This window comes from Aythya fuligula, chromosome 8, assembly GCF_009819795.1.
Source record: "Aythya fuligula isolate bAytFul2 chromosome 8, bAytFul2.pri, whole genome shotgun sequence".
Lineage (NCBI taxonomy): Eukaryota > Metazoa > Chordata > Aves > Anseriformes > Anatidae > Aythya > Aythya fuligula.
The window spans coordinates 19,377,603-19,394,135 of NC_045566.1; the positions used below are offsets into that span (position 1 = coordinate 19,377,603).

Genomic DNA, 16,533 nt, shown 5'->3' on the forward strand with positions numbered 1-16,533 from the left:
TGTAGGCCTCTCAGAAAGTATCATTTAGCATGAAACACCACTGCAATACGGAACTGCAGTGATCCCCTAAGTGAATGGCAATACTTCCTCTGAAATCATAGTAAATTCTGGTACTTTGGAACACCATCCTGAATACACACCTGCCAAATATACCAACTCTCCAATGTACCAAAATGTACCAATGTACCAACTCTCCAAATATCCCAACTCTCCACAATGAAGTGGCTTTAGCATTTCCTTCACAGGACCATTCCTCAATATTTGTGTAAGTAACAAACACTGCTGAGATATGACTGAGTAAGGCCAAGTCTTTCACATCTGGGCAGTTATTTGTTTGTTTTTTTCTTCTTCCTTTCAGGGAACAAAAGCCTGCACAAAACAGAACTGACCTGCTGCTCCGTCTTCCCTTTCTCCAAAAGGTTCTTTACTTCCTGCTCCTTTCCTTTCATGTCTTCTCTCAAGTCTTCATAGTCTTTCAGCTTCCTTGCTATTAGTTGATCTAACTCCTCTGCTTCCTTCTTGATCTTATTTGCTTCATTCTGCGTGTAGAAATCAGAAACAAATGCAGATTCTCCGAACATTAAAGAAATTCTGAACAGGTGACAAAACATAGTATAATTTCTAATGTTGAAACAGGCAGAAGTGATGACAAGTTATAGCTGTAACTTTGCTCCTTCAAAGTTCCAAATACAATGGTCTGTGCAGTGCAGGACAGGGGATGCCAACACTTTTGTGCGTAAGAAAGTCTGCACTACTACAGTGAGTGAAGGAAACGGAGCAGCTCTGCAGACTTCAGCGGGGACCGGATTCTTTGCACTTTTTGATTCAAGCCATGATGTCTGACAAATAACATTTCACTCTTTTTTTTTGTCCTTCAGAGACTGTGGGAGGGTCTATGTTTGCAGTTTCCTGCTTGTTAATCTCTTGCATAAAGAGCAATATAGAAGTCTCAGTGATACCTTGATGGATGAAAATTCCACAGACAGATGTAGAGTAACATTAGCAGAGCACATACAACATGTGCCTGCAACCTAGCGTGCTGCCTTAATGATCATCCACACCTGTCTTTACAAAATACTATGTATGATGCTTCATTCATGTACCTCTAGCCCTGTGGAATCCACGGTGGGCAGACTGGTGAGATTAGCATAGATTTGAAGGGCCTTGTTTCCAGCTTCCTCTGCCTCTGTAAGCACCTTGTCAGCCTGTTTCTCTAGGTCCCGAGAAATGTTCCTTGCTTGATTATATCTAATTAAAAAAAAAACAAAACAACAAAAAAAGAGCAAACCACAGATCCAGTTACTCTATAATTCTTTTGGTAGACTCAAACTTACTGAACAAGTAGAGAGGCTAAAACAGAGGCAACTGTCGTAAGATCTAAAGCATAAAATGCTAAAAAGGCATCTTAAACTTAAGTACTGCTCTAAAGCCAGGAAATAAAAACAATTTTCTGTTGCTGACTCACTTCTGGTTGAGCTCATCAATATCATTCGCTGTTTGGTTTTCCCCAGCCAAGGTCTTCAGCAGTAGCTGATACGCTTCTGTGGAAGTATCATTTGCTGCCTTGGCTACACGAACAATCTCATCCGCTTCTTGCTTGTGTCTGGACAAGATTACAGAAGAAAAATAACGCCATTGGAATTGTTAAGCAGCAGTTTCTATCCTCAACTCTAAGTTTTTATTTTCTCCTATTTTTCCTTCCTTCACCCAGATTTGCACAGCTGCAACATTTGCAATGGAAGATGCTGTTTGGGAACATCTCTGCAACCACAAACGTTACTCCAGCAGCACCCATGAGACCAGTCTATGAGCACCCACTACGGCCACACATGTCCCTGGTGCACAGACACAGCGTTTGCCCAAACACACAGGTGTGCACCCAGACCAAACCTCATTTCCCCCCCTCTTCTAGGTGGCTGTAGGGCACTGATGTGGGCTGGGGAGCATGCAGCACCACAGGCTACCTTTCAGCCAGCTTACGGGCCTCTTCTGCCAACAGAGTCATGTTGTTAGGGTCGCCAGTTGACTCCGGAGGTGTAATGGACTGGAAAAAAAGGAAGAAAAAATACCTTGAAGCTCTACTACCATATTTTATTCATCAATGCTTTAAACATTTATTGTCATGATCTAAATGCTTTGAGATGTGTCTAACCTACTTTTGGCCTCTCTATTTTTTCTTAAGTTCATGCAGTTTATACTAGCAGTTACCCCTTAAAAGCAAATGTTTTGGTATTTATTTATTTTAATATTTTTCTTTGAGCAGGGGGCTAAGATACGATTTATGACAGATAATTGAGATTTTCCTTTGTTTTCCACATTACTGAGTAAAGGAGAAGATGCTTCCATAGCAAGTTTGCTACAAGAGAGAGAAAGAGCAGAGAAACACACCCAGACAGCACAGCAAGGAAAGGCCCTGTCCTCTCCTTGCCCCACCGGATCTCCACTGCACACTCACCACATTGTCAGCTGCCATCTTTGCTTTCTCTAGCATATCAGAAGCTGTCGTGATCAGGTCTTCTGTGGCTTCCACCCGTTTCCGGGCTTTCTCTGCTAAGTCCTCCGTCTCCTGCACAGTGTTCTGGATGTTCCTCAGCCTGTTGAGCTGACTCACTAGTGTGCTGTTGATGTTTTTGAGACGATCCATCAGGCCCTGATCTACATCTGAAAGACACGATACAAAAGAGGAAGCAAAATTGATTACAGCAGGAAGAGAAGTTGGAGCAGCAGCTTACCTTTGCAGGCAACAGGTTGGCAGATTAACCCCCTATTGAAAGGGGACTTAGCAAAGCTGTTTCATGAATCAGTTCACTTGAGATCGAAGCCATCACCAGAATGTGCATAAGAGTCATTAACTACTAATGAGACAGTCTGCTGGGTGTCTGAACTGGCTCTAACAGGAGATTTGTGTTCAGAATCATTTTTCACCTCTACATTGATTAAAAAAAAAAAAAAAAAAAGACAACAGAGCTGCTCCTCATTAGGTATGAAACATCTGCTTTGCTAATTCTTTTTTATCTTAATTACTACAAGGGCAGTACAGCCCTTCTCTTTGGCCAATGGTGGCTCCCCCCCGAGAACCTCCAGACAGAGCAGCTGCAAGATCTGCAGAACAGCAAATCCACCCCAACTCTTCCCAGCTTTCAGCATCCCTCTGGACTGGGGAGGACAAACAACCCAGCCTTGGTTCTTCTATCTGTAGAACCTATGACCACCCAAAATACCCAAATTCTTGACCACCAGGTAACTCCTCAGAAAAATGTCATAATAATGGAGCCATAAAACACAGATGCATGCCTCAGGACCAGAAAGAATTATTTGTGAAAAGGTGAGAGCACTGTTAAGAAATAAAGTAAAAGAAGCCCACACACATCCAAACTTATGATTTTTTACAAATACATTGTGTCCTCACCTTGTAGCACATCCTATGTATTGAATGTGCACATTTAATGTCTTTAAAAAAAATGCATCAAGTAGAAAAGCACAAATAAATGTCACATGGGCTTTTTGCAAGGGTAGGACTTGCATTTAACTTGTCTTTTCTTGAGTGAGGATGTGGAAAGAAAGACAAAAAACACCACCACAAAACCCAATCCATGCCCTAACCTTACCACAATGCCCACTCTCTCACCTCCTACTCAGGACTACTGTTATCTAGGTGTGGATGCTAGGCAGGGAACATAAAGCTACCCCAGTTAGAACTCAGAAGAGTTTCATGAATCATTCCCGCTACCAGCAGGAATCTTTCCAAGCAAATGACACGTGATGTCAGATTTTTGCCAGCTTTTCCCAGTTTCGCAAAAAGGGGACAAATTTTTTCAGAAGTGGTTTCAAATTAAGAATCTTCTTCAAGTTGCTCTTCTCCAGAATACACATCAACTTACGTGTTAAAAACCTCTCAGCAAAAATTCAAATTCCTAAATGCCCTGCTCACAGACATCCTACAGTAAAGAACCTCTTTGAAGCAGTGTTTAACAGGAAAAACACCTACAGGCCACCGTAACAGCACTTTTCAGACCATTATACACTTTATGGTGGGATAATAAAACCTGCCAGTAGGATTTTGAAGCTTTCGTTCTAATCACTGATGATAACCCAACAAGAAATGCTTTATCCCAAGGTATCTGAGCAAATTTGTGAACATTTTCACCATTTCTTACTGGTGAAAGCTGCAGAAACACAGATGTACCCATCCGCGTACTGGAAAGTCTTCTGCTTCTTTACAAAGCAAGTAATCTTCCTTTGCACATGGAGGAGAGGGTAAGACTTCTATCTATTATACAAAGGCAGATCTTTCTTTGCTTAAATAAAGACCATGGGGAACACCAGGGATAAAATCACAGCCCTCGTTGTTTCAGTGATAACACGTACAGTCTCAGCACTACCCAAAATAGTTGTCTATCCTAACGCACAGTACAGGCCTGAAATTAAAAGCTTTGCATCCTAAGGGAATGTGCACGTCAAGCAAAGACCTCATTTCTCCTTAGTCCATGCCTGATCGGCTCAACTCACCTTTGCTGTTTTGTGCTTCTCGGAGCAGCTCCATGACATCTCTTTCTGCCTGCTTCAACCTCTCCTCAAAGGCTTGGTCAGTTACAGTTTCTTCTCCCGTACCCAGATTCGCTATAAGATTTTCCAGCTCCTGAAGCCTCTCTCGCTGCTCTGCCACCTGCACGAGAGGGATGGAGCAGAGCTACAGCATGGAGCGAGGAGCAGTCAATATATTTGCTGATGGGCAAATAGTTATGGTGCGTGGCACTGACTCTGGAAACCAAACAGTTACATTTGTGGCCTTACCTTATCTTTCACTAGTCGGTAACATGCAGGACACTCCTGACAGCCTGGCCACGACCGGTTATAGAAATAGTTCTCCTCACACTGGTCGCAGCGGGTCCCCACAAAGCCTTCCTTGCACTCGCAGCGACCGTCCTCCCGGCACTGCAGGGAACGTGAACCCTCAGGGTCACAATCGCACGCTGCAGGGAAGTCAAACCTCAGTCAGATCTGAGAGGACGCAGAAATACCCTACAGCTACAGACCATTCCCTGCGAACCAACAGGGGACCCACCAAAACACAGACAGAGCTCTGCTCCCCAGCAGAGTGCTGCCACACATGGGAAGGCACACCGTGTAGCTGGACACAGCTCATTTCATGTCAAACTGTATTAATAGTTTTGCCATTGCCTCTTCCACAAAACATTTTAATTTCTTACCCCATTGCATTGTAACCAACTTCACTTTTTTTTTTTCCCCCCCCCTCTCTTGAGAGGTGGGGATATGAGGAGAAAAGTTTGGACCATACTCTTTTGCAATTATGTTTACAAGGTATGTTGCTCCTCAACACTGGATCTGTGAACTGAGACCACTTGCAGGGAATCTCACTTACGTTTGCAGCCTTCAGGGCCAAATCCGAAGTGGTTGGCCTCGCATCTGTCACAACGCTGCCCGGTGACGCCAGGCTGGCACTCGCACTGCCCTGTTCGTATGTCGCACTGGCCGTTGGTGGAGCCCAGTGCATGGCAGTCACACCTGGAGGACACAGCCACAGGTTAGGTGGTGACAACAGACAGCAGGCATGAGTGAAGCACCTCTGAAGGAGCCCTAGTGAGCACAGCTGGAAGTTTCCATGCCTGTGGAGTGACTTTGCAGTGCAGATATGGGACAAGGCACTGAGCCTTTGAACCATGCAAGGTCACTTGGTGGTTGCACTAAAAAAGGAACCCACGAGCCCCGGCTACCAACGATCACGCAGCCACGTGACATGTTTCTATTTAAAACTCTGATTTAAAGCTATTTATAAAGCTATTTATAAGTCAAGCTTTTTGTACAGCCTTCGGAGCTGCTCCTTAACTCCTGCTCCTCCCTGCCCTTGGCAGCATCAACACAAAACACCAGTTACTTGTGAGAAATACCACATTCCTCCACCTGCTAAACACAGATCCTCCAAAACCAGGCTCATTGCCCCATGCCAAGGTGACTTACCTCTCACAGCCACGTCCGCTCTGGAGGTTGAAGAAGCCAGGCTCGCAAGCACTGCAGTCCCTCTCGGTGACATGCGAGAGGCACTCGCACTGCCCCGTCACTTGATTGCAGCTTGTCTGTTGATTCACAGTGCCATAGGGATTACAGTGACATGCTGCAAAAAGAAAAAGAATGGGAAGCATCACCCAAAGGCAGTTCTAAGGGACAAAACTGCTTTTAAATGCAAGAGGAAAAGACTCTTACCCCGGCACTTGTCAGCAGGGTTGGGGGCCAGGGGGTTCCCGAAGAAGCCGTCTTTGCAGCGGTCGCAGTAGAAGCCGGCTGTGTTGTAGATGCACTTGAGGCACTCCCCTGTCTGGCGGTTGCAGTTCCCCACAGCGTTAGGATCGATGTTGTCATTGCACTGGCATAGGCGGCAAGGCCTCACAGCGCCGTTCTCACCAAGTGGGTCCCCAAAATAGGCATCGTCACACAGCTCGCATCTTTTGCCTGGGGCAGGACAGAAGCACACGTGCTACAGCAGAGAGCCCACTGCTGCAGTCTCACCTGGCCTCCTTCTGCAGCCCCCCAAGAAGTACACTCCTCAGCTTCTTCCCTTTTTCTCCTTGTGAAGGAACCAGAAAGGTGCACAAGACTACACAAGAATCCCTCTCTATCTCTAAATTTAACCCTTTTTCACTGGAACTTCGTGTTATGAATTATTTCAGCTTCCCCCTTCCCTCCTATCACCTCAAGCCATATTTGCTGTAATTTGTTGTTAGTAGGTAGAACTCAGCTGGACACCACTGCTTCAGGAAGCCACATGGCCAAGGAGACCTGCTGAACCTCCACAGGCAGCCACAAAGCATCCAAGCCAGCAGTTCCCAAAGCTCATTGCAGACACATCATTGCCAGCCAGCTAAAAGCTGTTTCTTTGGCAGCTCTTACATACACCATCCATCTTTCCCTTCACCTTTCCCACCACATCACAACCACATACAGAAAGATGGGAGTCAAGAGGGACCCTTGTGTGACCCTGTCAGCTACAAGTAAAGCTGAGCTCATACTCATGCCTGAGCTGCAGGGGACTTCGAACTCAGGCCCCCAGGCTCTGCTTTAGTTCACAAAGTGGTGGCACCCATGGCAACTCCCAGGAGCTGCTCTAAATAGTGTGTCTGTGTGCTTGATCAGGGGCTTTCCTAAGCATTTAAGGCATTTACAGGTAGTCTGTACTTTGGACTCTTTCATGCCAAGCATAAAATCAACAGAGAAGCACTGAGGCTGCCAACCATTTTACGTCTTATTTGCTGTTGGCAAGCAGAACAAAAAGCTCCACTTAACAACTCAAGTACATGCTCAGCCTTCACGGTTTATCATTAAGAAAAAAGAGCAGCACCTGTTCACATATTTCTCTTTAGAACTGTTGAGTATAAATTTGGCCTTGTACTTTTCGATTGGTATGCATGAGTCAACGCAGCCTTCCTACTTTATCCATGCAGGACACTGGCGCTCTTGCTGCAAGCATCCCAAGGTGCCTCTGGCTGGCAAATAGGAGGCTCATCTTCTAATTTTGTTTCAGTCTGACCCATCCTTCCTGGCTCTTTTAGATCTATCAAACTTTCAGCCCAATGCCACACAATTATGTGTACTAGACTCTGTACCAGAAGCTAGCATGGCTCAGATACATAGCAGAGAAACATCTGGGCTTTGTACAGATTAAATCTTTGTTACCCTTTTGATCTTAAGAGAAGGGCACAAAGAACAGTTCTGCATCCCTGAGCCTTACAAGAGAGAGAAAATAGGTCTAGAAGAAGGGAGAAATAAATTGCATTTGAACCTGGAGACACAGCAGTTGTCAGTGCCACTCACTGTGGGTCACAGCAGCAGAACTGGTACAAGACATGTCCACGGGCACATGGGGTGTAGAACAAAGCCCTTTCTGGTAAGGACTCACCTGTTGTGCCAGCCTGGCAGCTGGTGCACACAACCTCCCTTGTGCGGGGCACGATGGCACAGCTGGAGCCACCAGGGCACGGGCAGGGCTGGCAGTCTGAGGCCGTGCCTGCCGTTGCATCCCCGTAATACCCATCGCTGCACTTCTCACAGTGAGACCCCGCTGTGTTATCCCTACAGTTGCACACACCTGGAACAGAGAACACATTTTTTTATTCTTCATCCAACACAGGAAGGAGAACAGCCCCCTGGCTGCTCCCTTTCCCATCACCCCTTCTTACCTGTCTCAGGATCACACGTCTCGCTGTGCCCGTTGCAAGTGCAAGGCACGCAGGGGCTGTAGGGCCCGAGACCGGGTGTTTCTCGGCGGTACCCAGAGGAGCAGCGCTCACAGAACTGCCCCTCGTAGCCTGCTGGACAGGAGCAGCTCTCCACCCATGCTGCAGGCACGCCGGGCCCGGGGAGAGCACTTGTGATGGTAACATCATCCAGGTGGCCAGCACCTGAGAACCAGAGAGGGGAAATACTTCATCAGCATTTCACCTAGTGCATCAGAACTGCACAAGAGATAGGTCTGCAGCTGATAAGGTGAATCAAGAAGCAAAATCCTCCAGGGAAGTTTAGATAGATGAGCAAAGATGCAATATAGATCACACAGGGCATGTGCAGGGCTAGAAAGTCGAGAACAACAAGCCAGAGGAGGATGCTGAGTACAAGCAAGTACTGTCAGCGAAAAGAAGTTATGCTTTACACGCATACGGTTTCCATTTCCAAATCAAATACCGAAAACAATTTCTGCCTTTCTAGGGAGGACAGACCATCTCTCCAGCAATTTAAATACACCTTCCTCAAGCAGTGTCTGTAAACCATGCCTCAGGGCAAACTCTTCAGCATTTGAAAGCTTCCCCCCCCACCCCAACCCACCCCTTCCCTGGAGCAGAACTGTGCCTGGACACACAATAATACAATAGCCAGTGTGTGTTACAGCACTAGGCTTGTACTGCTGTAGTGGCTCTTAAGCACTGAGCAGAGCCCCCAGCTTCTGTGTTATTAGCAACTGCTATGGTGCCATAGGGACAGCTTGCTCCACACCTTTGCCCCCCTCCTCTTCACCACCCTGCATTCTGCTTTATGAACAACCTCTACTCAAAACACTTGCAGCTTCCTCATCTTCCCCAAACGCAGATTTGTCCTTTGTACATACTTGTTTTTAAACTCAGAAAATCCTTCACATGGCAGTATCCAAAGATTCAAATATTTTTGCCTCTAATTAGTGCCTGATTTTCATAAATCCTCGTCATGGGGTACTTTTGAACATGTTCAGCACATGCTGTGCTTTCAATACCTTGTCCTCCACACTTGTCCTGCCAAGGCACGATTAGAAAACAGGGGAAGTTAACTGTTCCTGGAGAAATTATTTTAGACTCCCTACATCTCCTTTACTGTGTCCTTCAGGACTCTGCATTACATATTACCACCAATCTGGAAGACGCTGGCTGCACAACACAGCAGAACTCCACATTTAGAAGCACAGAACCACATCTGCTCCCCAGAGCAGCATCAGCAGGTAATGAGTGCTCATTTTGAGACTCTCACAGGCAGCACTTTGCTTCCCCATCCCCTCTCCAGAAAGCCCGAGAGAAGCTCTTGCACTGCAAGGCCAGGTAGAAAGCAATTCCACATGGCTCTGCCAAATTAACTCTCCACAGCTATTTATGACCAGGTCTTGTAATAAAACAACTAGAGCACTGGACAAAAGGGTCTGTCTGCCCCTCTTTTCTGTGATGCTCTGCTCAGTGACTCACTTCTCTCGCTGTATGTCCCACGGATCTTGATGGCAGTCAAATTGTGGAGAAGCTTCTGAAAGTCGAACGCAGACAGAGCAGGCCTCCACGGGTAATCGGTGGCCTCATGGAGCCTAGGGAGAAGAACTGTGTATCATTTGCAAAGCTTTCAGATACTAACAGCTGTGCTCTTTTAAAGCACCATTTCCAACAATGGTATGCGATTGCCACATACTTTGCATACATTTATGCAACACTGATGAACAGCGAGTTTCAAATTAACCTGATAAGACTGCTCTTGCGAGCTTAAATTAATGCTGTTTGTGTTCTCAAGAGCTGATAGGGCAGGGTGCACAGCAGGCTAGGTCCCAGCTGCTCCAGCCTCTTGCTGGGCTGGGACCACACTCACCTGAAGGTGTAGGTCAGTGGGCTCTCACTGGGGTAGGAGTTGCCCTGGGCAATGAGAGGCACTGACACTCTCAGCCCAGCCCCTTCCAGCACCAGGTCCTCTGCAGAAAGGCGTGTGTCTCGTCTGTCCACACGGAAGGAGAAGGTCAGGTTCTGACCATAACTCAAAACTTGGTTGCCCAAGAACTTGCCTGAAATGGGAAGAAATCTTTACAGTCAGGGGATAGAGAATGGGAAGATCACAGGCAGTGCAGAAAACCTCGCTTCTTGAATGACCTACGTGGTGCAACAAAATACATGGGGAAGTAGCTGTCTGAGATGACAGAGATATCCTGGGTCTCTGCACTCCACTGGAGGGGGACTTCTGAGCCGTCACGTTGTTCAGCACGCCACTCATCCTCTCCTGAAAACCAAATGTACAAGGATCAACACCCTTTGAAGGAGCAGCTTTGCACAGACTACTCACATCATACTGCAAGCTGCTTATATATAACTAATTTGCATTTTATACACTGGTACTAACTGACCTGAGTCAGTTATTGGAATGCTGACCTGAACCCTCTGAATTTTGAGCCCTATAAAAAATACTTTTCAACATCTTCATTTCTAAAGACCTCAGTAAAGAACTGGAAAACCTGAAGTCATCTATGACTTGATGCAAATTTCAGCCTTCATAAGAGCTGTTCTCCATTGGAATTTTAACTAAAAATATGTTCTTTTTAGACTATGCAGAATGAAAACATTTCTATGCAGGAAACTGTATGAAAAAAGATTTGTGCACAGCTTACACATCCATCAGAAACCCACCTGTTTTATTCAGAGCCATTTAACCCAGGATCTAAAATGATTATAATACTCTCAAACTCCTCATTCGGCTCTAAAATTGAGAAAATGCCCCTTCTCAGATACTCTCTGTTATAAAATTTTACAACACTTACTTAAAACCGTGAGGTGTACGTTAAGCACAGTGGGTGCCTGAGGCCAAAGCAGCGAATTCCTTCCACCCCAACTGAACAAACAACCTGAAGACGGGGAAGCTCCCATTGACTTCAGTAACTCAGCACTTCCGAGAAAGGGATCCTGTACCTGCCTGCCCAAAGTTTGCTATCCCACACAGGGAGGAAAGAGCACGATTTTAATCGCTTCTCATGCTTTGGTCTACAGCCCAACCTGAGATACAAAGACGGACTCGATTTTACCGAACTGGAAGCTGGAGGTGATGCTGTAGATGCTGTAGCCAACAGCATTGGTGCAAACTGAGGAGTGTCCAAAACAGAAGCAGGGGGTACAGCCTCTTGGATTTGAGGGATCCAGATGGAAAAACCCAGGTTTGCATCTGCATATGCAATGGAAAAAGAATTAATTTCCTTGATGTTTACTCCAGGCCATTGCTCAAATATTTCTCATTCTTGAAACAAAGCCACAGGAAGAGAAACTCACCTCTCACAGTGGAAGCCTTCAACATTGTCCTTGCAAGTACATCGTCCTGTTTCGACATTGCATTCACCTGTGCTACCAGCAGGATTGCAAGAACAGGGCCTGAGAGAGACAAGAGAGAGGATAATTCATTAAAGCCGCACAGCCCTGAAAATGTATCTGCTTTTTCTTTTAGACAGAGGTTCCTCCACCAAAGAGCAGCAGTTCCCCCTTACCTGCACCCAGCCTCAGAGAGGGAGTGGAAACCTGGCTGGCACCGGTCACATTTATCACCCATCACACCAGGTTTGCAGCTGCACTGGCCGTAGCTATCGCACTGCGTGCTGAGGGAGCCTGTGGGGAATCAAGGGACAGGGACCTTAACAGACCCACGGAACTGTATGAGCTCGTGATTTTCTTCAGCTCTTGAAGCATGAAAGATACACAAGAAAAAGTCTGAGGCATAGCTTCAAGCTGGTGAGTGATGCCTTACAGGTCCCTGTTTTTCCATTGCAACTCTAAAGAGACAAACCTTTACCTACTTTTCCAAAAACAAAACTGTTGTCAGCTTTAAGTATTCTTTCCAACTACCCTTTTTATATGTACCTTTACCCTTTCATTGCATGCTCCTCCTTATTCCTCTTCTGTCCTCAATGCTGTCTTTGCCTGCCTAATTCCCTGCCTTTTCTTTCCCTGCAACACATCCTTTCTGAGATTTTATACCCTAAATCCTGTGTTCTTTCTAATTATCATTTACCCGTTGCCAGGAGATATTCTGACCTCTTCTCCCCCTCATGTTACAATTTTCTCCATTGACTCCCGAGTTGAATTTAAATACTGAATTGTCTCCTCAGAGAGAGTCTGCATGTGACACTATTAACCTTAATAAATTCTATAGCAAAAATCTTTTTTGACAGGACACATTCCTCAAAAGTACTGCTCACAAGTAGAAAGGGACTTGCACAAACAGTAGCACAGGTTTCTTTAATCTGAGGCAGACAAAATACTGTTTTCCCAAGCACCAATGCAGCCAGCAGACTACAATTTGTCAGCATTGTGAGAGTTAACTACCAGAATAAAAGTATATAAAAATACAGGAATAGTTGCTTCTTTCCACTTTGATCCACACTGGAAGATTATAGCAAAGCAGAAAGTTGTGATATGATGAGGTCAGACAGAAGAGAGAGAAGAACTCACAAAGCCTTCACCATATGCAGAGTTTAAATATCCATTGCAGTCCCACTATTGAATACTTAGGAAAAAACACTAATCAGATGGAAAACTAACATCTAAACTGATTCAGGGGCTTCAAATACTCATGGGGTGACAGTGTGCCATGGCATACAAGCTGATGGCTAAAGTTATAATGCCCTTTGAAATTCATCCTTAAATACCTGAGACATCACCTCACTCCTTCTCCCACTCCCTGACACAAACCCTGTGCACAAACACGCCGTAAAATAAGGTCAGGCACAAGAACCAGGGAGAGCAGAGGGAGAAGAAAGAGGCCTTTCTTGGTCATACGTTTCACAACTGTGCAACTCTCTGACCAAATTAGATAGGAGACATACCCTGCCAGACCTCTTGCTGGCTGCTTTTAGGGCATGCCACAAGCAATTACTTATTCCAGCTACTCTATTTTGGAACCTAACATCATATCTTACTATCTGTTACCCTTTGTTTCCTTCACCCGTATTTGTCATGGGACTGGTGTAGTTATGGGATTGCTCCATACAGGTCAAGTGGTTCCCTTGGCTACAACAGGTTGGTTCTCCTGCCAGAATTTTTTCCAATCATTTTAAAAAAAAATGAGTCTGACTACATATTTTGAGTCAACTTTGTTTTTTTCTCACCCCCTTTTGTGTTTAAGGTTTCAGAAGTTTATATTTACAGTGCTTAGATACTCAGTAGGAGAAATTGATGCTGCTAATGCTCTCTACCATTCTTCAGTATGAATAACTTCCAGAAATATCCACCCGCATAATCTTGTTTATTAAGAATTTAAACGAGCACTTCAGTGCTGGGTGTGTCCAGGGTAACACATACACAGTTGTGAAAAAAAAAAGACAACTACTTTAGAGCACATTTGAAGGAGGAAATGATGCAGTGGTGATCCATCTGCCCCTGCCACCCCATCCCCAGTTAGATCCAAGGATAATTTTAACCATAATACAACCCAATAAACATTTCCTGTGTAGGCCAAAAGAAAAAAAAAATCTCTTTTTACCCCTACAGTTTGCCAAGAGCTGAAAAACAGAGAAGAGCTTGCATGAACTTCCGTGCATAAATATTTGCTGCCTCTACTTACCAACTGGGTTGCAGTTGCAGGGCAGACATCCCTCCTCACTCCCAAGGCGGTAGAAGCTGTCCCTGCACCTCTCGCAGTGGGCACCATCAGTGTTATCCTGGCAGCCCACGCAGTGGCCACCGTGGCCTGTTGAGCGGTACAGCTCGGGATCGAAGTAGCACTCTTGGGACCTCCCATTGCAGTCGCAAGCTGCAGAAAAAGGGTATCATCCATGAGTGGTGTGTGTGTGGCTGTCCAGAGCCCAGCCATCACAAGACCCACTACACACAGCTGAATATTCAGCTTGGAGAAAGAACCTTTAACCATCCTGAGACATTTGTGCAGCAGTGAGAAGAAAGAGGAAAAAATGTGTTTTTGCAGCAGTTGCAGGTACAAGGCTGCAATGATGAAATGGGCTTGATGTGCCAAACCAGCACATGGCTACACCAGCTGTCAGCACAGACCTCGAGCACTTCATCCCGTCCATCCCCTAGGGGAGGGAAATGACTGGCAGTGCCACCAAGCACCCGAGACCATGGACAGGCAGGGCTGGAAGATACCCGGCATCGCACCCTCGGGCCAGGCTGCCACTTCCAGCCAACACGCTGCCTCCCACACAGCAACACTGATCTCAGCTGTGCAAACAAGCACCAGAAGATATCAGTAAGGGCTGACCCCATGCTGCACGAAGAGTTTCTGCTCTGGGAGCAGGCAGATCATGGATTTCATCTGTTTGGGGAGCAGGAGAGCTGGGTTTCGGTGGCCTGTCAAGGGAAGCCACAGGTCTCCACCAGACAGCTGGGAACTATCAGCACACACAGAGGTCAGACAGGAAGAAAGCTTTTCTGTCTGAAAAAGCTCCCCATAAAGTAAACTAGCAGGAGCTTTGGTCTGTGACACAAAACTGAGAAAAATTTGGTCCTGGAGATTCACATTTGCAGCCCAGAACTGTTGCAAGTCTTGAAACTGGATGAAACAGTTTGCAAGTAACTAAAAAACAATAATCCAAATGGAAGAGGAAGTCAGAATACCAAATGAGCTTTGTAAAGGACATTTACACTCCAGCATACTAAATGCAGGCTTTTTTTCTAGTACAAGCTGTTAAGTTTTTGTGGCAAATCTTTCCTAAAGGTCACTCCAATCCTCCAGAAAGGAGATACCCCTTTGTACAAATCTTCCAGAAAGGTCCTACAGGACAGGAATGACAAACCCAAGGCAACATTCTTCAAAAGACCTGGATGTGCTCAGAGTAGCACAAGGAAATGGACTTTGCTCTATTTTCTCATCAGCTTATACTCTGGGACAGGAATCTGAGCTCATTTTGAGAGTGCCTTATGTGTGCAAATCCCTGAGGAGAATCTGAATGCTGACACGATAACAGTAACAGCCCATCTGCAGCCATGCGCTTCATCAGAGAACAAGCAGGACATTCTGTCTAAATGCCAGATAAAATACAGCATTTGGTTGTTTCAGTTCAAGGTCTGCCTCTAAGGGAAGCTCTGGTCTTCTTCCTCTGAAAATGTGGGCAGGCATTTGAACTTAGATTATTACATTATCTAAACTCACACTGAAGGCTCTCTGTAACCTGAGATACTTCCAGAGGCATTAAGAGGGATTTAAAGCATCTCCATCTTGAGAGCACAAATCCTACAAGCAGTTTATTGGACATGTATTCCTAAACCACTGGGGAAACTGTATTCAAGACCCTTAGCACTGGCTAACTGGAGCTGAGCCTTAAAACCATGCAAGACCAGCACGACAACAGAGGCAGGGGACCAAAACCATGAGCAATTTCCGTGCAAGGCACGTTCACACATACGCAAGCATTCATTGGCACTCTCTGCTGTCGCTCTCCTCCACGGCCGGTCATTGAAGAAAGGAAGGCACTTTTCACAGTCGACCCCAAAGGTGTTGTGCTTGCAGTTGCAGACCAGCTTCCCAAGCTCATTCCTCACGCACTCACTTGCATGACCGTTGCATTTGCATCTGGGTAACAAGACAAGGAACAGGTATTTAAACTTCAACAATCCAGGTCACCCACAGAGCAATCCAGAAAACAACGCCCAGATCTCAAAGTCTGAGACAAGACATATTTGAACGTGTAAGACTCTGGCAAAACTGCTAACACAGTTACTATGAAACAAGCAGGTGTAGCATGCTCAAGGCAAGCATTTAAAGAGCAAGAAGGCTAACCTGCCTCCTCTGAAGTCCAACACTGAAGTAGAATAAACTGAGCAGGAGAAGTAAAAATGTTGGGTTTAGACTAGTATGCATCTCTCTCATGAAAGTCCAAGAAGAGATGCGCACACTGGCCACATGCTACCGTTCGTAAGGGTAAGAAATAAATTAGCACAAGGTGACTGATACCAAAGCCCAGTCTCAGGACTGCTCTCTACAAACAACCTGAGACACTCCATTGGTCCCAACTCTATTTATGAAAACATTTTACTGTCAGAAAGTTAAGATTAAAGCATTTTGCAATATGCTTTAGCAAAAGGAAACGGCCACAGAGAACCATGGCACTGTACAGTGCTTCAGATCTTTGCAGGATTTGTCCCCCAATATTTAGGTGTAGCATGTCAAAAATCTCAACATCTCTGCTTTTATTCTAGGCTACACGTAAAGCAAAACCACAAAAAGCATTGGGTAGAAAAAGGTTTTTTTCCCTTTCATTTTACATTCTTGTCACTCTTTTTGTACCCCTTCCCTGATTGCTTAACATTTGAT

General features: G+C 45.5%; 1 protein-coding gene across 1 annotated transcript in view; it reads right to left on the minus strand.

The window, feature by feature from the left end:
• Positions 1-16,533, minus strand: part of LAMC1 (laminin subunit gamma 1) — a 62,318-nt gene that overhangs the window by 4,870 nt on the left and 40,915 nt on the right. Inside the window, exons 4-23 of the mRNA XM_032192485.1 lie at positions 15,626-15,792; positions 13,828-14,016; positions 11,756-11,873; positions 11,544-11,642; positions 11,303-11,439; positions 10,384-10,506; positions 10,105-10,294; positions 9,717-9,829; positions 8,193-8,414; positions 7,913-8,101; positions 6,223-6,468; positions 5,980-6,133; positions 5,384-5,526; positions 4,795-4,973; positions 4,510-4,666; positions 2,456-2,661; positions 1,965-2,044; positions 1,466-1,603; positions 1,104-1,248; positions 390-539 (exon numbers count right to left, since the gene is read on the minus strand). Of these exons, the coding sequence (XP_032048376.1) occupies positions 390-539; positions 1,104-1,248; positions 1,466-1,603; positions 1,965-2,044; positions 2,456-2,661; positions 4,510-4,666; positions 4,795-4,973; positions 5,384-5,526; positions 5,980-6,133; positions 6,223-6,468; positions 7,913-8,101; positions 8,193-8,414; positions 9,717-9,829; positions 10,105-10,294; positions 10,384-10,506; positions 11,303-11,439; positions 11,544-11,642; positions 11,756-11,873; positions 13,828-14,016; positions 15,626-15,792 (3,145 nt within the window). The remainder of the gene's footprint in view (positions 1-389; positions 540-1,103; positions 1,249-1,465; positions 1,604-1,964; positions 2,045-2,455; positions 2,662-4,509; positions 4,667-4,794; positions 4,974-5,383; positions 5,527-5,979; positions 6,134-6,222; positions 6,469-7,912; positions 8,102-8,192; positions 8,415-9,716; positions 9,830-10,104; positions 10,295-10,383; positions 10,507-11,302; positions 11,440-11,543; positions 11,643-11,755; positions 11,874-13,827; positions 14,017-15,625; positions 15,793-16,533) is intronic.